At 42.2% G+C, this 23419-nt stretch overlaps 1 protein-coding gene across 1 annotated transcript; it reads right to left on the reverse strand.

Moving 5' to 3' along the window:
* Positions 1 to 260: 260 nt before the first annotated feature.
* LOC100660456 (myosin regulatory light chain 12B) lies at positions 261 to 21786 on the reverse strand. The gene is made up of 4 exons (XM_064294690.1): positions 21670 to 21786; positions 7127 to 7325; positions 4239 to 4400; positions 261 to 814 (listed from the first exon to the last, which is right to left on the reverse strand). The coding sequence occupies exons 2-4, from the start codon at positions 7308 to 7310 to the stop codon at positions 642 to 644; spliced, it is 519 nt and encodes a 172-aa protein (XP_064150760.1). The 5' UTR covers positions 7311 to 7325; positions 21670 to 21786; the 3' UTR covers positions 261 to 641.
* Positions 21787 to 23419: the final 1633 nt, after the last annotated feature.

Genomic DNA, 23419 nt, shown 5'->3' on the forward strand with positions numbered 1-23419 from the left:
GCAACCCTATAGGACAGAGCAGAACCGCCCCATAGTTTCCAAGGAACGCCTGGTGGATTCAAACTGCTGACCTCTTGGTTAGCAGCCGTAGTACTTAACCACTATGCCACCAGGGTTTCCAAACATCTTACTAGAGGTGTGAAAAACACAAAGGCAAGATGAGGTACTTATCAGTTCCGAGAACACTGTTGCATATCCCTAAGAAACCAGTTTTACCATGAGATCTGAATTATGAGAAGCTGAAAGCCTGAAAAAAGGACTACTCCCAACTACCATTCATTTATTTAACTTGTCATTATATTCCATCTGAGTCAGCATAATCTTTATTTCAAAATAACATTTTTATTACATAAAAATGTAAAAATCCAGCAAAACCAGAAATACGGATATATTTTCCTGGGATTTCACATTTGTCGATTTTTATTCGTAATCTCTTTTTCAGTACAATTTACAACCTCATCCCCATTCCCAGCCTGATTATACAGGTGCTATGTGGCAGAAAGGTCTGGAATAAATACATCCAAAACAAGGGCAGAGCTGTGAAGCTAAGTGCATGCATGAAACAGGATCTATGAGGGGAAAGTGTCTTGGAAATAAAATAGTGTAGGACAAGGTAATTGGAAGGCTTAACTTAAGTTCGTTCAGTCATCCTTGTCTTTTGCTCCGTGTTTAAGGATGCGCGTGAACTCAATGTAATTGAAATTCCCCTTTTTGTCAATAGGGGCTTCTCTGTAGAGCTCATCCACTTCCTCATCCGTGAACCGATCTCCCATGGTTGTCAGCAGCTCTCTCAGGTAATCTTCTTGAATGGTGCCTGGGGGGTAACAGAAAGAAGAGAATAATAAATACTTTCCCAGCTCTTTAATGCTTCATTTCTAAACCATGTCAATCTTACAAAGTATTTCAGAATATCCATAACTACATGAACAAAATAAATTAGCAAACTAAGGCAAAGATAACCATATCATTTTCCAATTATGTTTAGAACCCAGTATTAGCTTAATTTCATAAGTTCCATTACTGAAGTTTTTAGATGATTTAATCTAAAGCAAGTATTTTCTAGAGAAAAAACCTTCTATATTTCATAGATACAAAACAAAAAAAAAGCTGAAAGTTCCCATAATAAAGCAAAATAATTCATTTTAAACCATCTACTCTCAACTTAAAAAAAAAAAGTGCTTTAACAATTAAAATAAAAAAAAAAATAGTTTTAACAATTAGAAAACCCATAGTCTTGACCACCCTCCTGCCCTGGACGTCACTCAGTCACCAGGCTCTACTTGTTGCTGGGTGCCAGGAACACGGTGGACATGGCAGACATGGCACTTCTGAGCGTTTCCTTCCAGTCCTTGTCCACATGTATGTTTCTTTTTCTTCCACAATTGAGTCATATCACATATACTTTTATATTCTGCCATTTCCATTTTAAATATCTTATATACTTTGAAAGCCCTTAGCACTCTTGAATTTTTTCAAAAATACATTCTCTTTGTGACAAATGTAAACAATACATGGGTATATAAAATTAAGAGCGATGATTCCTTCACCTCTATTCTTAGATGTAACTTGACACTGCAGTTTGGCGTGTACCCACCCATTCAGATACAAGCACGTCCCTGTACTATAAAACAGACCGCATGATTACGAAGGGCAGTGTCTGTACCCTACTCATCTTCAGGACTCCTATGCGCAGCCCAGAGATGCTCAACACATAAGTGGGGAACTCAATCCTATGGAACAGATGGACCAGAACTTTTTTTACTTTTCTAACACTTAGATTCTTTGAAAATTTTTCAAGTTTTTTAGAGTGAGATTTTTTCTATATTCTTAAATTTCCTTGATGATTCTCATTCAATCTTAAACTTCTGTAGTATCTAAAAATATATACATAAACCACAGCATCTTTAAAAAACTTTGACTATTACAAAAAATTAATTTTTTAAAATTACTATACAGATTGTAACATTCTTTGTTCCACTGATGAATGATCTGAGCTATATTTACATTTCTGAGCAATTTGGAAATGTAATGATTTTCTTTGAAAATATTTTTTAAAGAAGCTGTCAATCAACTTCTCAAAATGGTTTTTCAGCCCAGTAGTGATGAGCAACCCCAGCACAGACTGTAGTCTCTAAATACATTTCCATTAAAAGGAACACGAGCTTTGTGGAGAAGTGGCTGATTCCAGGTCTGAGTCAGGAAATGCACAAAAGGGTTCCGAACATTTTCTCATACAAGAATTTGTTTCACCAAATAACAAATGAAGTGAACAGTGCAAATTGTACATTTCTGCAAATAGGACTTTTTCTGAACTACTTCCCTAACATTTATTGAACACCTACACAAGAGAAAACAGGCTCAGATATACTAAGTAACTTGTTCAAAAGACGCAGCATGTAAGCAACAAAGGTAATAATCAGACATAAGTTAAACTCTGTAACACTACAGGAAAAACAAGTATCGCTGTTGTTAGCTGCTGTCGCACTGATTCCAACTCCCGGTGACTCCACGTGTGCAGAATAGAACTGCGCTGCAGGGTTTTCAAGGCTGTGACTTTCCAGAAGCAGATTTCCAGACCTGTCTTCTGAGGCCCCTCTGGGTGGGTTGGAACCGCCAACCTTTTGGCTCATAGGTGAACACTTAACTGTTTGTGCCACCCAGGGATTCACAGGAAAAACAAGTATACATAATATTATTCATATTTTCATTACCATTTTATTCCAAATGATATTTTCTAAAAAGACATGAATTTGAATACTTTGGTGTCAATCCTTTTGAGAATATTCATTCATTCATCTAATAAATATTTATTGGGGTACACTATGCATCAGATACCGTGCTAGGCATTGTGGGGAACAGACTTTGCTTAACAAGAGGTCTCTCCTCTTCAGAAATGTACAGCCTAGAAAGAGATGAGACTTGTGCATAAATATTAATAAGAATAAAATGAGTGAAATATACGATAGGGGCCTTAGGCATTCTCATCAGAGGGAAGGGGGTGGGGGTGGTTGAGGTTAATGTTTACTGACATTTACGATGTACCAGGCCCTGTTATCAGAGGCAGCAAAGCTGAGCCGTTGAGGACAGGCTCTGGAGTTAAGTCTGCCTGGATATGAATGAATCCTGGTTTCACCACCTACTAACGAAGTCACTTTGTACAACTAACTTAACTTCTCTAACCCTCAATTTCTCTATTTGTAAAATGGAAATAATAATAATAATACCTACTTTCTAGGGTTGCAGTGAAGATTATACGAGATAATATAGGAAAAACACTTAGACGCTGCTTGGCAGAGAGTCAACCTTCAGGGCGTCTTAAGGGAGATAAGCAACGTTGTGCATATTCCCTGAGGTCACACAACTTGTAAGTGAGGGACCAGAGTTAGAACCCAGGACTTGGCATCCTGACACTGCACCAAATGCCAAGACCAAATGCACATGAAAGACAGTGTAGTTCTGAGAGGCAGAGGTGGAAAAGAAGGAAGGAAAGCGCAAGGTCCATCTGAGGAGGCTATGTGGGGGCTGAGGAGAGGACTAAAGGAGGAGAATGAAGGAGATAAAGGTGAACAAGAAAGAGGAAAATGAGACAAGAAAAGGGTCTACCTAGGCTTTGTTGTTGGCTGCCGTCAAGTCGCCTCCATCTCATGCCCAGCCCGTGTGTGCAGAATAGAACTGTACTCCACAGGGGTTTCAAGCTGTGACCTTTTGGAAGAGATTGCTAGGCCTTCCTTCCAAGGCGCCTTTGGGTGGTGTGAACCGCCAGCCTTTCGGTTAGTAGTCCAGTCCTTAACCATCTGCATCACCCAGGAACTCCTCTCTAGGCTTTACACACTTTAAAAAATAATTTTTCTATAGAAGCTTTAAAAAAAAAAAAAAAAACTAAGATTTTTATTTTTCATGTTAGTTCAGTTCAGTCTTTTTAGTGAGACTGAAAGTCTCCTAAAGAAATAGTTTTCATTGTCTAAGGAATACTACTTAACAGATAATAATTCTCCCTTTGGCTCACAGGAAGTTCAGAATGAAATTCAAAGATGAAAAATACAAACCGTGTAGCTTTACAACCTACATATCTGTGTCCTAGCAGTTCCCGGGTCATACTGTCCTACTGTAAAAAACAGTCTTGCTTTACTCATTTAAAAACATCTTTATCTTACTAATTTTTTTTTTTTTATTTCCTATAAAATGCCTTATTTACTCTCTGGAATGAGGCTGGGCAGAAACAAATAAATGGGAGCCACCTGTTGCTTCTTCATCAAAGCAAGCAAACGCATTTCTGATGACATCTTCTGGGTCTGTCCCATTCAGCTTCTCCCCAAACATCGTGAGGAACATGGTGAAATTGATGGGGCCCGGAGCCTCATTCATCATGGCGTCAAGGTACGCGTCAGTTGGATTTTTCCCTGCATGAATTCGCAGTTCAATAATTAATGACTACACAATAAATGATCATCTTGCTATTGTTATGCTTCTCAACATATTTTTAAGAGTTATATCACCATCACTTGAAACTAATTTTTCAACTGACTTGCTTGCAATAAGAACATTTTACAAAGATAATGTCTGACAACTTTAAAGGTCTCTGATGCATTACTGTAAAGACGCAGTCTGGACTTAGGCTGAATGGTATTCACTCACTGATACTTTCTATCAACTTTTCCTTCACTATGTTTCATTAAAAACAAAACAAATACCTGAAATTATGAACCAGGCAATGCTGTATTATCACATCTTGAATATTGACAACACTAAAGGTCCATCAAAAGGGTTGTTTCAATACCAGTTATCAAGAAAATCTAAATATTCATTTTTCCTATCATGGTACATTTACCCATGAATTCACTGTGTTTCAAAAACTTAATAAGTTGGGAGCTTATTTTGAGCACTGTTACAGATACTCCTAGGTTGCCAGACAAACTCTCAAGATGCCATTTACTCGTGTTACTGAGTAATCTTATTTAGGATTGCTTGTAATGAGGGAAGCCCTGGTGGCGCAGAGGCTAAGAGTTCAGGCTGCTAACCAAAAGGTTGGCAGCTTGAATCCACCAGCCACTACTTGGAAACCCTATGGGGCAGTTCTACTCCATCCTATAGAGTCCCTGTGAGTTGGAATCAACTCCATGGCAATGAATTTGGGTTTGGTATGGGTTTTGTAATGAGAAACTGTGATCTCAGTTCCAACTGGGACCCCTTCTCCCTCTTCTAGAACTCTGGTAAGGAAACTATCCTGATGCTACCCTAAAAGTTGAGAGACATTCCCCTGGAATGCAAAACTGGGTCATAGTAACAGGCTACTTGTGAGCCCCCATGGTGTGGTAAAGCAGCTCTGAACTAAGGGTCTGGAATCCTGGGTTTCAATCCTAGCTCTGCTACTGGTGATGCCCTAGGGTTTACTTTTATCTGTAAAATCAACTGGTTGACCTTGGTACCTCTAAGGAGCCTTCCAGCACTAATGTGTGATTCTACATGAAAAGAAGACCTGTAAGTTAGATATTTATCTCTAAGGAAGCAGCTCAATATCACATCCAGCTAAGAGCTAATGAAAGTCAAATCTAGAAATAGTTCAGCAGTAAACTTTAATCCTGGGCATCTGGGTAAAACTGAAATCCACAATGGCATCTATTTCCCTGCATAGTAATCCTGTCTCATTACACCTATTCAAGATGCTAACACAAACATTAGCCCAAACCTCATCTCAAGATTCATTAAATAAGTAAAAGTCGCTAAAGAGATTTACTGTCCAACATTCAGATTTAACCTGACCCTTCTGCACCAATTTCTGGGGGAAAACGTATGACCCCAAGGTGTCATAAGAACCCTAACGTACAAAAAATACAGGGATTTAAAATGAATTGGTTTCGGCTAAGCACTTAGGGGCCTATTCAAGGTGTTCAATACAGTTTGTAGATTTGAGAGGTAAATGTGTATCTCCGAAGGTATGGGGTTCCCCCAAACAGAGGGCCCCAAAGTTGGCCTCTTACACTACTACCACTCTGCATTCAACAAATACTTACTGAGCATCTACTAGGAGCAGGGTATGGGGCTTGAGTGTTTCATTCTGAAATATAGCTAAATCCCTCAATTTTCCTTCTGGGGTGATTTTGCCCAAGAAAACACTTCGTCAGCTACCCTGAACGTGAAAACACTGGGACACGATATACAATATCTAGGTTCTACTCTCACACTGACTAAGTGTTGCAAATGCTAACAACTGGTAGATCCAGGTCAAGCATGTACGGGTGTTCATTACACTGTTCTTTCCACATTTTGTAGGCTTGAAAATTTTCAAAATAATATGTTAGTGGAAAGAAGAAAAAGATAAAAGATAAAAATGCTAGCTAATGGTTTTGTGGATACTAAAAACAAACAAACAAAAATCCCTTTCGCTTTACCCCCTGGCCCTCAAGTTGCCCTTTCTGGCTAACTATCCAAGCACACTGCCACCTGCAGAGCCTAACCGCAGGCCCTCCGCAGCCCACCAGCCCCAGCTGCTTTGGCCTATTAAGGACTAACTGGCTTGTCATTCCTTTATTCCCAACTGTAAAGTTACTGCTGACTCTGGGCAGAAGATGTAGAATCCTCTGAGTTCTTCTTTCTTTTCCTCCTTCCTTTTAAGATCAAAACAATTTTTGACCAAAAAAAATCATACAGGAAATAATAAATTAACACCTATATACCCGAAATAACAAATGGCAATTTAGGTTTGGTTTAAGTCTTGTATCTTTTTATTTATTTATAAATAAAGCTGTGCAAATCCCTCCCTCCCCCTTGTGCCCCTTTTCCAGTAGAGGCAACCATCATCACTCATTACTGTCACCTCACCTCTTGTCTTTATTATTAACTAAACTTTTTGTCTGAAGCTCTGACATACGTAGGCATCCCCTGGCTTTCTACCTAATAGGCCTATAGTATTTAGCTAACAGGAATGTCAGCCTACCTGACCACTGCACCTGCCAGGTCCCCAATTCTGCAGGCTTATCCTATCTTATGACTGGACAAGTCCTGAAATCTCTCAACAGAGATTTCTGAGATAAAGAGAGGAAGATTTGTCCAACACATAGAACATGATTCTTAAAGAGCTAAATTATTATTTTTGGAAAGTGGGCATATAAAGAACATGAAAGTTTACCTAGAGAAGCAAGCATATCATGCAAATCCTCCTTGTCGATGAAGCCATCTCTATTCTGATCAATCATGTTGAAGGCCTCCTTGAACTCCTGAATCTGGGACTGGTCAAACATGGCAAACACGTTGGATGTTGCGCGCTGAGGGCGCTTCTTGGTGGTCTTGGTCTTTGCCTTTTTGCTTGACATGGTGGCTGTTTAATTCTGGAGTTAAAAAGAAAAACAAAAGTAAAAAAGAACACATAGAACATGAAGCAAGGAAGAACGCATTACACCTGAAGTTAGTGAGTAAAAATGCCTTTGTGTGGAATGACTTCAGCTAGGTAGGTGCGCATCTAAGTGCTATTTTCAATGTGACAAGTGGACGGCTTGGGGAAAAAAAAGCAGTTTTGAAAGAATTAAGAAACAATACTCACACTTCCTGATTTTAAAACACATCTACTGCTACAATAAGCAAAACAGCCTGGCACTAGTGTAACAACTGACACCTAGACCAATGGAATAAAATTGACAGTCTAGAAATAAACCCACACAGCTATGGTCAACTGATTTTTGACAAGAGTGCTAAATCCATTCCATGGAGAAAGAAGAGTCTCTTCAATAAATGATGCTGAGAAAACTGGATTTCCACATGCAAAAAATGAAACAGGATCCATGCCTCACACCACACACATAGGCAAATTAAAAATGGATTAAGGACCTAAATGTGCAAACTAAAATCATAAAATTCTTAGAAGAAAATATAGGGGCAATGCTGTTGGGCCTAGCTTTTAACAATAGATTATCTAATAACAAAAGCACAAACAGCAAAAGGCAAAATAGACAAATGGAATCTCACAAAAATTACAAACTTTGTTCATTAACACACTTTACCAAAAAATGAAAAGACGAGCTACTGACTGGGATAATATCTCTGGAAACTGTATATCTGGTACCAATCTAAGAAACAAAATATATATAAAGCTTTGACAACTTAATTCATTACTGTTGGATTAATGGCATATCAGCACTATTCACAATAGCCAAAAAGTGGAAACAACCTAATTGTCCATCAACATACGAACTGATAAACAATAGTGGTGCCTACATACAACAGAACACTACTCAGCCAGTAAGAGAAATGAAATCTTAATACATGCTACAATATGGATGGAGCTTAAGATATTATGCTGAATGAAATAAGTCAATCACAAAAGGACACATATTGCATGAACCCTCTTATATAAAAAGATAAGAACGCGCCAATATATACAGACTAGTTTCTAAGTGGTTATCAGGGGTAGAAGGGAGGGGGAAAGAGGGGTTACCGCTTATAGAGTACTGAGTTTTGGTTTATGGTGATGGAGAAATCACATTGATTGATGATAGGGTTGTGCAGCCAATTAATGTAATCGCTGTCAATAAGTTCTACACCTGTAACAAGTTGAACTGGCAAAAGTTGTGATGTATTTACAACACTGACAAAAACAAACAAAAAAGAGTAGCTGCTGAGGCTGCTTATGTACAACCAGACACCTCACAGGATTTGATTCCTTGGCTTGCAGGCTCAGGGTCATGGTTTCATGGGACATCCAGTTAATTGGGCTAGTAATGTGTTTAGTGCTTCTGTTCTACCTCCTAGGTCACTGAGTAGTGCCTGGGGTTTTCAAAGCTTCCCAGTGGCCATTCCAAGCACAATTGGTCTCTATTCATCTGGAGCAGCAGAGTAAGGACTGCCAGGAACAGGAGGAGGATACAGAATGTGTGGCTAATTGCCTCCAAGAACAACTGCCTCCTTTGCCATGAGACCAGAAGTGGATGGTGCCTGGTTACCACTACTGAACAGTTTGATCAAAGATTCTATAGAAGAGTTCTGATCAAAAGGGGGGAAATGCAGAACAGAATTTCAAATTCTCAAGGAATCCAGACATTTTGGAGATGTGGAGGCTGGATGAACCCCTGAAACTATTACTCTAAGATGATCTTTAAACCTTAAACCAAACATATTCCAATGTCTTCTTAAAACCAATAGTTTAGCTTAACTAGTAAAAAAAATACCTGTCTTGAGCATTATGCTCTTTTAAGATCTATCTACAATGGATCAAATTGATAATGGCAACTCGAAAGATTAGGTAGGAATCTTAGGGGCAGTGCGTTTATGCTAATGGAGGAGGAACAACTCAGAAAAGGAGGGTGAGAATGGCTGCACAACTTGAAGAATGTAATCAATGTCATTAAATTGTACATGTAGAAACTTGAATTTGTGTTTAAGATTTTCTGTGTATATTCTCAACAACAAACATTATTTAAAAAAAAGAACAAAATAAAAATTTCCCCCCAAATTTCCCAGGACCAATTTTCATCAGGCGGGAATTAACTTTAAAATATATTTACAACAGCTAACATTTACTGGGTGTTTACTGCGTGACTAGCACTGCTATGAAGGAATGGGGTACCCCTGAAAAGTACGGCTCCAAAGTCAGCCTCTTAAACTCTCACAAGGAGTGTTCCATTTAGTCCTCACAAGAGTACAATATACTCTTATTTACATTTTATAACCAATATAACATAATCTCTCGGAGCCTCAGTTTTTTCATCAGTAAAACATGGTATCTATTTCAATATGAGGTGAGAATTAAATGAAATAATGTATGCAAAGATACTAGCATAGTCCATGTAAGGCATATGCTAACAAGGCTCTCATCATCAAAACCTACTCCTCAGTCTTGCACTCCCTTCTAGTTACACCCCGGCCTCCCCTTTCCCTTGACAAAGCTTTCAGAATAGTCTAACAGTCAACTGTTTCCACTTCCTCACCTTTACAATCACTCTTTGGTTCTCTGTAATATAGCATTGGCAGTAGCCTCCAACACTCTACTGAAAGCCACCAGTAATTTAAATGTCAAAACAATGGACACTTTTCATTCCAGTTTTTATTTGAAGTTTTAAATAATACAAATAAAACACAAAAATATTATCAGCTTTGTGGTTAGGAAGTCTGGAGTTCAAATCTCAGCTCTACCATTATAAGCTACATGTAACCTCTGAAAACCCAGACAACAGAGTAATTTTCCAATCTAATGTCCTATCCAATCTTGACAACTGCTCTGAAATAGGTACTTGCCGTTGCTGTTGGGTTGATTCAGATTCATGGCAACCTATGTATTTCGAAGTAGGAATGTGTCCCACAGGGTACTCAATGACTGTAATTTCATGGAAGTAGATCATCGGGCCTTTCTTCCATGGCACCGCTGGATAGATTTGAACCTACAACCTTTCGGTTAACAGCCAACAGCAAACCATTTGCACCACCCAAGGACCTCAGATAGATACAGATAGATACTACCTAGGTTTAAAAACAAAAACAAAAAAAACCATCTCTCTCTCTCTCTCTCTCTATGGCTCCTGGGTAGTAAGAATTTAACCTTGCCCAAAGAGGGGTCTGGCTTTTACCCTAGGCTCCTGAGATGTAAACTCTAACCCCTTGGAATGCCCTGCCTGATAGTTTACCTGGGGGCCTAAGGCCAGGCAGACTGTCCCAACAATGCAATTTATGGTAGGGGCTTTGAGTCAGGTAGTGTGGATACTAAGTGGGCAATCAACCATGTCTATGTGATGGAGTCCCATAAAGAACTCTGGACATCAAGGCTCAGGAGTGTCCCTGGTTGGCAATGCTCTGTGCGTAGGGTCACACATTGTTCCCGTGAGGCGTTGTGTCTCTACAGGGACAGGAGGACTGGAAACTCAGCACTTAAAATCTCTGGGACTCTGCTCCCCACGTCTCTTCCCTTGGCTGACTTTAATCTGTATCTTTTCACTTAATAAACCGTAACGATAAAAGCTTTCAGTGAGTGAGTCCTGTAAATTCTTCAAATTATTCAACCTGAAGGTGGTCCTGGGGACGCCAAACTTGCAAATGGTGTCCTAAGTGAGAGCAGTCTTGCGGACCGTTCCCTAACTCTGCAACCCCATAGAATGGAACAGATGACTAGCCAGGTCAGTGGCTGAGCAAGGGGATTTTGGATCTGGGTCTCAAGAATTTCCGGTCTTAGACTTTCTACACCTCCATTGTCGACTTCTCTTTTTTTCAATCCAAAGAACACCCCACAGCAATTCAGCTTGGCTTAGCAGTGTAGTTTGACATACATCAGCCTTAGAGTCCTTGCTGTAACACTCAGGATGTCCGGTCCAACTCCTTCCCCTCCCTACTCACTTGTCCTCAATAAATGCTAATTATCTTCTCCTTCCCATAATTTAGCTTGTTATTTGACCTTAATTATATCAAAGGTTAAGTCACAGAGACAAAATGCTGTTGGATTAGGGTATTTTTCTCATGTTAAAAATTCTATGATTCTATTTCTTCAAGATATAATTGGTATTGCTATTGTTGTGTGCCATTGAGTCAATTCTGACTCATAGCAACTGTCATGGTTAAGACTGTGAGTCTACTGGGCTTGGGCCATGATTCTCAGTGGTTTGGCAGTTATGTAATGATGTAGTCATCCTCCATAATGTGATCTGATGTGATCAGCCAGTCAGTTGTATAGGGAGTTTCCTTGGAGGTATGGCCTAGATTCAACATACACACGGACACCCTCGCAAAGCTTGCTTGCTTGCTCTGGATCCCGTATCTGGCTCATCGTCATGTGACCTCCAGTTCTTGGGACTTGAGCCAGCAGCCTGCTATACTGCCTGCCAATCTTGGGATTCGTCAGCCTCCGCAGTCTGTGAGCCAGCAGCCTGCCGTCTTATCTGCCAATTTTGGATTCGTCAGCCTCTGTAGCCCATGAGCCAGCAGCAGCCTGATGTCTGACCTGCTGATCTTGGGTTCATCAGCCCCTGCAGCTACATGAGTCAGGAGACACCTCAAGCCTGACCCACTGTCATGAATTGAATTGTGTCCCCCCAAAAACATGTATCAACTTGGTTAGGCCACGATTCCCAATATTGTGTGGTTGTCCTCCATTTTGTGACTGTAATTTCATGTTAAGAGGATTGTAACACCACCCTTACTCAGGTCACCTCCTTGATTCAAGGTAAAGGGAGTTTCTCTGGGGGTGTGGCCTGCACCACCTTCTATCTCTCAAGAGATAAAAAGGAAAAAGAAGCAAGCAGAGAGTTGGGGACATCATACCATCAAGAAAGCAGCACCAGGAACTGAGCACATCCTTTGACATGGGGTCCCTGTGCCTGAGAAGCTCCTCGAGCAGGGGAAGATTGAGGACATGGACCTTCCTCCAGAGCCGACACAGAAAGAAAGCCTTCCCCTGGAGCCGACACCCTGAATTCGGACTTGTAACCTACTAGGCTGTGAGAAAATTAATTTCTTTTTGTTAAAGCTATCTACTTGTGGTATTTCTGTTACAGCAGCCCTAGATGACTAACACACCCACAGACTTGGGACCTGTCAGCCTCCACAACCACATGAGCCATTTCCTTGAGATAAATCTTTCCCTCTCTCTTCATATATATGTATACACACACGCTTCACTCATTTTGCTTCTCTAAAGAACCTAGCCCAAGACAGCGACCCTACAGGACAGAACAGAACTGCCCTATAGGGTTTACTAGGCTATAATGTACGGGAACAGATTGCCAGGTCTTTTCTCCCAGGGAGCAGCTGATGTATTCAAACTGCTGACCTTCTGGTTAGCAGCCAAGCGCTTAACTTTTATACCACCAGGGCTCCTATAATAAGTATAAAAGGCAGTAAGTCTTAAGACAACAATTACTTCTACCCCTTAATATCAGCAAATTATGTTTGTAATAGAATCACTTACGAAAACATTCGAGACAGTAAATACTAAGAAAAAAAAAAAGATCAGTCAATCGATTTATGCTAACTCTATTTCCTAAGGCTAACTTCAAAAGACACTACATTTAAACATTTTTGAAGCTTTGTCCAAGTTCTCCAAGAAGTTGACAGAAAGACAGGATTAAACATGCAAGGATCTTATTAGGGGAAAATGCCTGTTAGAGAGAATGGAGAGGTAGCCTGCTAAGGGCAGAAGAGCCATCAGGCGGTGAGGAAATCTGATTTTCCAGTAAAGGTGACAGGGAAGAGAAGTTGCTGGAAGAAAACCAAAACCAAACCAAACCAAGTGCCATCGAGTCAATTCTGACTCATAGGGACCCTGAAGGACAGAGTAGAACTGCCCCATAGAGTTTCCATGGAGTGCCTGGCGGATTCGAACTGCTGTCTCTTGGTTACCAGCCGTAGCACTTAACCACTATGCCACCAGGGTTTCCTGGTAGAAGAAAACTAAGAGCAATTCATGAATTGCTGTGACAGCCAGAACTTGACTTGACGCCTTGTATTTTCAGGTCTTACAAATTTTCTACCTTTGACAAGGTGTAGTCTCACCAATTTTCTAACACTCATTTTAGTGGAAAACATTTGAGTTTTCCTTCTCTGACAAGTTTCTACCTTACGCAGGTTTTACTGTATAAAAAAAAAAAAAATAGTGCTATTGAGACGTTTCCGACTCATAGCGGTCCCAATATGATACCAATAAAAACTACACACACACCCTATATAAGTACGCATAATATCAGTTGCAAAGTGAGGCAAAAGTTATATCAGAGCAATCAATTTGAAGGGAACACTTGCCCCAGAAGAAACTACCATTCTTTCTCCTTACCTTCTGAGTTAAGTGTCTTGGCTTTCTCCACTATGTCACCTCCCATTCATTTCAAACCACCACTATAATCTGGTTTTAAATTCTCTACCGCAACTGTTTTCAAATAGCTAAACCCAGTCTAAATCTTCTTGGTCCACTCTGCTGTATGTGACACTATTTTATCTTCAGGGACTCAACAGCTCTTGCCCTTTAATAAGGGAGATAGCTAAACTTTATACTGGAAAGATTGGTCAACGTAAAATTGCTGTAATCAACTTGGTGATACCAACTTACTCTCACTGGTTCTCCTATTTCTATGACTACTCCTCCATTTTCTTCTTAGGCTTTTATCTCCTCCACTCACTTAAATACTCATGTTTCCCAGTATTCTGGGTGTCGACGGCTTCACGTTGTTTTTACTCTTTGCTTTCCGTGGATGATCTCATCGACTCTCACCATTCTGACAGTAATTATGACTCCCAATTCTGTATCTCACGCCTGGCCTTTCCCTTGAGCTTCAGATTCAAATATCCAACTGCCTGTGAAAGGCAGCCATTTGGATATCTCAGACATTTCATAATCAGCATGTTGAGAACAGAATTCATTATCTTCCCTCATAAGCTTTCTCATGTTTTAGTTAACAGCACCATCATTTACCCACTCGCCAAGCCAAAAACCTAGGTGTCACCCCCGACTCATACCTCTCCCTGATGAATCAAGTCCTGCCTCTTAAATACTTCTCAGATAAGCTCATCTTTCTCATTCCTTCTCATCACCACCCTAAACTAGGCCCTCATCATCTCTTGTGTAGAATATTTCTATGACTTCCTAACCAGTCTCTTTTTGCCTCTTGGTCCCCTCAAAACTACCCTTCATATTCTAGCCAAAGATACCTAAAACATGAATATGACCATAGCATTCCTCTTGCTAAAATTTTTGGTTCTCTACTGCCTATAGGGTAAATGTTCTTAAGCATGGCACTCAACATCCTCCTTTCCCTGCTCCGGAATGGCCTTTCCAGCTTCACCTCTAGCCATTCTCCACCTTGTACCTTCTCTTCGGCAACACCAAACGGCTTATCTTTTCCTAAGGCACCATGCAGTGTGGCTTCTATAATATTGCTCTTGCTATTTTTTTTTCCCAGCCAAAAAACACCCTGGCCCACATCTCTTACCTTAGGACAAGAGATTTAAAGGAAGGAACTGAAGATTAAAAATATTAAATAACTTGCCTCTAGAGGCAGAGCTAATATTGAAACCCCACTTGTTATAGGTTATTTCTTCCTATGTGCATTCTACTTCATACTAAATGTTCCTCCTACTTATTTTGAGTTTAATGTGGAATTTTAAAAAGCCTTTCAATGCTACCAATATAATGTAACTAACACTGATTTCTGAATAGCTACTCTCCTCTAAATTCAAATCCTGGGCAGAGTGAGTTTTCAAATAAATCCAAACAATACTGGGGAAACCAACGTGCAGACTAGAACTAAAAAAAAAGTACAAGGGAAGAAAATGCAAGGTTAACTGTTATGGGCACTCTGGAGAATTGTACAATGTAGCAGCCTGGTTTAGGGTTTAATCAAGTAGCAACACTTTCAATCAGTCATGGTCTTGGTTTGAAACCTTTACTAGAACTGTCAAACTACTGGCGTTTAATCTACAGCTATAATAACAAAGAAACAAAAAACCCAACTCTACCCTTAGTTACAGACAGAAAACAGCCATACAGAACACAGCCCATAATATACTGCATAATCCTCAACAGACTTCTTGCTTCCTTCTCTAAATTTGTATTTTATTATTTCTGTAAATTTCTAATTTAAAGTGCCTAAAAAGTATATAGTGTTCACAAAGGTTACAACAAGACAAGGAATTAGGAATAGTGGTATTACAGGTGGTTGTAGCATCAACATGTTTAGATAATAATCCCATTAGCACAGAATGTTTGCAAAGACACCTGCTGTACTATTATGCAAATCAAACATGGGCAGTATAATCACAGGTCCCAGTGAGGAGCCCTGGTAGTGCAGTGGTTAAGAGCTATGGCTGCTAACCAAAAGGTTGGCAGTTCGAATCCACTAGCCACTCCTTGGAAACCCTATGGGGCAATTCTACTCTGTCCTATAGGGTTGCTATGAGTCAGAATCGACTTGACCGCAATAGGTTTGGATTCTGGTTTGTGTGGTGCAAACAGTTAAATGTTGACTACTAGCTAGAAGGTTGGTAGTTCAAACCTATCCAGAGGTGCCTCCAAAGACAGGCCTGGCACAGCCCTGAAAACCCGACTGAGCAGTTCTACTCTGCCCACATGGGAAGTGATCTGATGGCAGCTAACGACGACGACATAATCATTTATAAGCAGAAACTGCCTGTGAACTTCATCCAGCCTACGTGATTTTATTGGAAGCCTGGGAAAGATGTCCAGGGAGCATAATTCTTTGAGTCGTTTGCCTTTAAGCATGTAAGTCAGCTAGTACATTCTGTCACCATATGGCAAGTGTGGCTCTCCTAATAGTTAACCCTCTAGTTTTAATCCTGGCTGCACATCAGAATCACCCTGGGAGTTTAAAAAACTGCCACCCAGGTCCTAATCTGTTGGGTGCCATTGAGTAGATTCCCAGAGAACTGCCACGTAGGGTTTCCTAGGCTGTAATCTTTATGAGGCAGACTGCTGGTCTTTTATCCTGAGATGTAGCTGGTGGGTTTGAATTACCGATCTTTTGGATAGCAGCCAAGTTCTTAACCACTGCGCCATCAGGGCTCCTTGTCCAGCCTAAATAAAACTGAGTATCTGGGGATGGGGGTGGGGCATATTTATTTTTTGAAAGGCACCAGGTAATTCCAATGTACAGTGAAGGTTCAAAACCAATGTGTTAACCACTCAGGACCCACTGGCTGTTTCTGCATCTAGTTTCCCTTCGTCTTTCAATGCTGGTCATTATAGTTTCATGGAGATGCGGGAGACCTGGGTCCTAATTCTAGCTCTGTCACTGACAACTTCTATGGCCTTTGATCATTGTAGCCTTCCCAGGCCTCACTTTCCCTTACCTATAAAAGAAAAACGTCAGGCAAATCAAAAGTCACAAGTCAGCAGCTACCAAACCATATGCATCTTCCCCCAGGGATGACCTTCAAAATGGCTTTTTAAAAAACTAAAATTAGTTTGCCAACATTTAAAAAAAAAACTGAACCTTTTACAAAACTTAGCTTTCAGACATCTTGAATCTTTTGAATCACTGGGCAGTTCAAATCCACTAGCCGCTCCTTGGAAACCCTATGGGACCGTTCTACTTTGTCTTATAGGATGGCTATAAGTTGGACTTGACTAGACGGCAACAAGTTTTTGTTTTTTTTTTAATTTAATTTCTCACCAAGTTCTGTGGGTCCCTCTTTTCAAATGCAACAGATTCATCCCTTCTGTCAACATTCCTGTCATCACTATCCAATTCTGGCTGATATTCATCTGCTGATTGGCTAGTTCCTCTTGCTTCCTAACTGGAGTTTCCTTCAGTTTCCATCCACATTTGAATGACTGTGCTTTTCTTAAACAATGGTCGAAAAACTGGTAGCATGAAGTTACTGCTCAAAATTAGTGCAGGGGAAGAGAGCAGGAGGTGGTTCTGTGAGCAAAGGGTGGTAAGGAGTTCGAGTCTCAGCCGATCTGCAGCACTGTGGTTGCAGAGAGACAGCCACGGGGCTTGGTTAGCAAGGCAGAACCAAGGTGCGGCGGCCAGGGTGGATAAACACACACACACACACACAAAAGCAGAGAGGAGTTCTTAAGCTAAAACTGCAGGTCACTTCTGACCCAATTTTCATCTTTACCAAAGATTATCAGAATCTTTAGAGACTTCTCCTGAATTCCCACGGTCACTACTATAGACAAGAACTAACACTTTCTAATGGGGGGAGGGAATCAAAAAACTGGATAAATGATCAACAGTATAAAAACAGTAATCATAAAGAGAACTTAGCAAATAATCAAGGAAAAACGCTCCACAAAACTAACCTTATATGCATGATGACACATAATTGTTTCTATGGTGCATATTAAAGAAAAAAAAAAGGTGCATATTAAGCACAAAATAAATCAGTTCCACAAATTATTACATTTAGTATTCTTTTCACAGAGCCAAATTCAATTTTTTAGTTTTTCTCTTCTTTGACGTTGTTGCTGTTAGTTGCCATCAAGTCGATTCTGACTCATGGTGACCCCATGTGTACAGAGTAGAACTTCTCCATAGGGTTTTCAAGGCTGGGACCTTTTGGTAGCTCAGCTCCCTAGGCCCGTCTCCCAAGCGGGTGGGTTTGAACCACCAACCTTTCAGCTGGTAGTCGAGCACTTAACCTTTCTCTTCTTAATGCCAGTTAAACTTTTCCCATAAACCCACTGCTGTCAAGTCGATTCCAACTCATAGCGACCCTATAGGACAGAGTAGAACTGCCCCATAGAGTTTCCGAGGAGCACTTGGCAGATTTGAACTGCCGACCTCTTGGTTAGCAGCTGTAGCACTTAACCACTATGCCACCAGGGTTTCCACTTTTCCTGTAGTATCCATATTTTCATAAAGTTTTCACTGGCCAATTTTTTCAAAAGTAGATTGCCAGCTCCTTCTTCCTAGTCTGTCCTAGTTTGGAAGCTCTGCCGAAGCCTGTCCACCATGGGTGACTCTGCTGGAATTTGAAATATCAGTGGCATAGCTCCAGCATCACAGCAACATGCAAGGGGCCAGTCTCTTGAGAAGGACGTCACACTTGGTAAAGCAGAGGGTCAGCGAAAAAGAGGATGACCCTCAATGAGATGGACTGACAGAGAGGCTCTAACAATGGACTCAAACATAGCAACGATTGTGAGGATGGCACGGGGCTAGGCAGTGTTTCGTTCTGTTGTATATAGAGCCACTATGAGTAGGAACCAACCTGACAGCACCTAACACCACCAACAAATCCATATTTTCATATCTGCCACATACACTGAGGAGCCCTAGTGGTGCAGCAGTTAAGGCACCTGGCTGCTAACTGAAAGATCAGCAGTTGGAACCCACCAGTTGCTCTGCTGGAGAAAGATATGGCAGTCTAATTCAGTAAAGATTTACAGCCTTGGAAAAACCCTCTAGGGCAGTTCTACCCTGTCCTGTAGGGTCGCTATGAGTCAGAATTGGCTCAACGGCAATGGGCATGGTTTGTTTTTTTTTTTTACCACATACATTATAATGCTGTCATTTCTTTATTACCAGTTTCATGATCACCTCAACTGGCTGTAAACTTTCCAACCTCTGAACTCCTGTATCACTGTTTCATTACAGTGAAATTTACATACAGTGAAATGTATAGATCTTAACTATGAGTTTTTATAAAGATAGACATTCACGTAACCACCACCCCTATCAGGTTACACATTTTAACATCATTCCAGAAATTCCCTCGAAGTCAATCACCCCGTCCCCTGGGCCACCACTGTTCAAATTTGTATCACTATAGATGAGTTTTGCCCGCCTTTGGACTTCTTATAAATGAAATTATACAGATGCGCCCTATGTGCCTGACTGCTCTTACCTAATGTAATGTTTTAAGATTCACCTTTCTCGTGTTCATCAGTGGCTCGTTCTTTTTTACTGAGTAGTATTCCATTGCTATGCCATTTTATACATGCATCTTTTATGAGTCTTTCCACCTTGGATTGTGGGGCCTAGTAGAGTGCTTTGTACACTGCAAGTGCTTAGTAAGTACTATTAAACAAATACATACATATGCTTCCCTCCTATAACAAACAAAAGCACATATACACTCATCATATGGTAAATGCTGGATCTGACTCTCAAAATAAGGCTATTTATTAAGCATAAACTCCACTGGAATTGCTGCTCTCTTCCTCAAGGGATACTTACAAAACTTACCAGCTACCCTTTGCTCCATACCTGAGAGGAACAGTACTAATAATGGCCAATAACTGAGTGTTAAATATGTGCCAGTTACTGGTCTAAGTATTTTACATTAATTAACATATTTAATTCTCACAACAATTTATGATACAGGTACTACTACTACCCCCATTTCTTAGATGAGAAAATTTTAGGGGAAATAAAATATACAACTTGCCACAGCCACACAGCTAGAGTACAGTGGAGCTGAGAGCTAGGATCTGTACTTAGGCCATCAGGCTCCAGTGCTTGTACTACCCAGCCTCTAATATCCTGCATATCCTGTTTCCCATCCACCCCACAAAAACCCTCATGTTTCAGAATCGAAATGCACTCTACACAGTTTTCAATGGCTGTGATATTTGGGGGGTAATCACCAGGCCCTCCTTCTGAGGCATCTCTGGGTAGGTGTGAACCATCAATCTTTTGGTTAGTAGCCAAGCTTTTAACTGTTTACACCACGCAGGGACTCCATTCTGCATACAGGCTGCTGAATTTCTCTACCATGAAAATGTGGATAATTAGGTGGGGGTTCGTGTAGAAGGAAGATCGGCATTAAAGATGCTAGCAAAGAGTGTATAATGAAAATCTTCCCTAGATATACGGTGTTTTTGAATCTTGGGAGAAAGAGACAATTATTCAGGTCCTCTGATCTTTCCTAACCCCAGCATTCACACCTGGGGATCTGCCCTTCACAAGTTGCAGCTCGTCTTGTCCAAACTCAGCCTCATCATTAAAGCATAAATGGATATGAGATCAGCCATTACAGAAGTTGTTCCATTAAACAGAACCTGAACAAACAAAAAGGTGTGCCATTAGTTTCTGGTCCAGGGTCCACCTAAGACTTACCGAGAGAACAGGGCGGCATCGAGTGAATCCCTCAAGTGACCTTGGGCAAATTACCTCACCTCTCTGGGTTTTAGTTTCCTCAATTATAAAACGAAAGGGTTTCATAAGACAATTTAAAAGATCCTTCTGAACTCTAAAATGTGCATTTTTGTCTTACCAAAAGATCATTCTAAATTTATCTTACACAAAGGCTGCCAAACCAATCCTCTAAACACCCCTTTCTTCATATTACTCCCTTAGTGAATGATACAATGCGACTCTCTAATGCCTCTTACATAATCTTTTACTTCTCGGCCGGTTTTCAAAACATCCATTTAAAAGGTTCCACTTACCCACCTACCTAACTACTCCTGTTTCCAATTATTATTCATTAGAGTTCTGTTCCATTCCGGTTGGTCCCTCCACTGTCTGCATTCCATGCACCACAATTCCCACCTTCTGAGCTTCTGCTCTTAATCCAGCCAGAAAGAAACATCCTGTAACCTGGTCCTTCTAGGTCTTAATCTAAGGATTTCAATGAGGCCCCCATTGTTTTTCAAGAAGCCTTTCCTGATTTCTGTTATTTGTCCTCTTCTTCAATCAACACGAATGAATCAAATCTTTACCAGACGCAAGGTACCGTGAGGGCTATAACTCTTAAGGAAACCACTGCATTTCGGCCTATACTAGCCATGAACTCCAGCCCCGGTTCTCTAATGGTTTTGATGCTTCACCTATGGCAAGAACCATGCATCAGAAGGCTCCGATATCCTGCACCTAAGCGCGGTGTGGGCCACGGAGCAGGTGCTCAGCACGAACACTCCCCGGTGGTCCTAATCGGCGGACCAGGGCCGCGGCGGGGCCGCCGGGCGGTCAGGGCACCAGGTGCGCGGAGCCGTACTGGGGACGCAGCACCAGCCAACGGAACCGGCCAACGGAACCCGGCCACCCACGTCCGGGCGGCGACCCCAGCCCGGCCTCGGCCCCCCGGACTTGCCCGCCCCTCGGCTTCCGGGCCCCGGACCGCTGCCAGGGCCTCCTCGCTGACCTTCCTGCCCCGCGGCGGGACCCGGCCGCCCGGCCTCAGGCTGGCGCAGACAGGTCCTCCAGCCGCCCGGCCCGTCCGCTCGGGCCGCGGGCGCGAGGTCGGAGTGCGGGGGAAGGGGCGCGATGGAGCGCTGGCGCGAGCGCCACTCACCGTCGCCAGACACCAGAGCCGGGCTGCCCTGCGCAAGGAGACGGCGACGGCGAAGAGCTGGGATGCGGCGCGACGGCGGGCGCCCGGCACTTCCTGCCTCGAGAGGCGGGCCGGAAGACGCGCGGGTCCAACTGGAAGTGGGGGTGCTGCTGGCTTTCCTGCTCGGATGGAGCAAAGCCCGGGATGTCCGCCGAGAAATGGGGGGCTTCAAACCAACGAACAGAACCCGCGTTTGGTCGTACTTTCTTCTTTTCCGGCCTGCCGTGGCACCCCATTCTGCGGGTGCAATGGAGCCCCGAAGCCCTCCCCCGGGATCTTCCCGGTGGCGGAGTCCCGCGCCCCTTCCGCATTCCTGGGCCGGCGGCGGCGGGGGCGGGGGCGGTGGCCGCGCGCTGGAATCTGACCCGGGCGGGGCGGAAAAGGCCGGCGGGCGGGGCGGAGAGGGGCGGGGCGGAAAGGGCCGCGAGCCTTGAGGGTTTGCGGGTACCCCGCAGCTGGAAGCAGCCAGTCCTGGGCGCCCAGAATTGGCTAATGAAAGTAAAGCTTGCAGAGAGTAATTGTGTCCTATGCGATATTTGGGGACGTAAGGGGGGGCGGTGCCCGGGAAGACTCCTGCCTGCTCTCCAAACCCGTTGTCTTTAAAATTGCATTCCAGCCCGATAAATCGTTTACTCTTTCTTTTCCCTTCTTACCCTGAAATCATTAGGTCTATAGGCCCTTTGAATCGACTACACGGCAACAGGTTTTTTTTTTTTTTAATTAATTAGGCCCTGGTGGCTGCAGTGGTTACAAGATAGGGCTGCTAACCAAAAGGTTGGCAGTTCAAATCCACCAGCCGCTCCTTGGAAACCCTATGGGGGAAATGCTGCTCTGTCCTGTAGGGTCGTTATGAGTCAGAATCGACTCGATGGTAACGGGATTAGGCCTTTGGAGCCATGGTGGCGCAGTGGTTAAAGTACTCGATCAGTAACCAAAAGTATGGACCCACCAGCAGCCCTGCAGGAGAAAGATGTGGCAGTCTGCCTTTACAAAGATTTACAACCTGGGAAACCCTGTGGGGCAGTTCTACTCTGTCCTGTTGTTAGGCACCGTCAAGTCGGTTCCGACTCATAGCGACCTATGTACAACAGAGCAAAAACACTGCCCAGTCCTGAACCACCCTTACAATCGTTCTGCTTGAGCTCATTGTTGCAGCCACTGTGTCAATCCACCTTGTTGAGAGTCTTCATTTTTTCCACTGACCCTGTACTCTGCCAAGCATGATGTCCTTCTCCAGGGACTGATCCCTTCCAAATGATGTAAGATGCAGTCTCACCATCCTTGCTTCTAAGGAGCATTCTGGCTGCACTTCTTCTAAGACAGATTTGTTTGTTCTTTTGGCAGTCCATGGTATATTCAGTATTCTTCGCCAACACCACAATTCAAAGGTGTTAATTCTTCTTCGATCTTCCTTCCTTATTCATTGTCCAGCTTTCACATGTATATGATGCGATTGAAAATACCATGGCTTGGGTCAGGTGCACCTTAGTCTTCAGGGTGACATCTTTGCTCTTCAACACTTTGAAGAGGTCCTTTGCAGCAGATATGCCCAATGCAATGCGTCTTTTGATTTCTTGACTGCTGCTTCCATGGCTATTGATTGTGGATCCAAGTAAAATGAAATCCTTGACAACTTCAGTCTTCTCTCCGTTTATGATGCTGCTCATTGGTCCAGTTGTGAGGATTTTAGTTTGCTTTATGTTGAGGTGCA

This window comes from Loxodonta africana, chromosome 11 (genome assembly GCF_030014295.1).
Source record: "Loxodonta africana isolate mLoxAfr1 chromosome 11, mLoxAfr1.hap2, whole genome shotgun sequence".
NCBI lineage: Eukaryota > Metazoa > Chordata > Mammalia > Proboscidea > Elephantidae > Loxodonta > Loxodonta africana.

Excerpts from the sequence above, each read along its gene's own strand:
- LOC100660456 (XM_064294690.1), bottom strand. The coding sequence starts at position 7,310 with ATGTCAAGCAAAAAGGCAAAGACCAAGACCACCAAGAAGCGCCCTCAG. Across the intron at positions 4,401-7,126 it reads TGATATGCTTGCTTCTCTAG|GGAAAAATCCAACTGACGCG; the intron begins GTAAACTTTCAT and ends GAATTCATGCAG. Across the intron at positions 815-4,238 it reads CTTTGATGAAGAAGCAACAG|GCACCATTCAAGAAGATTAC; the intron begins GTGGCTCCCATT and ends GTTACCCCCCAG.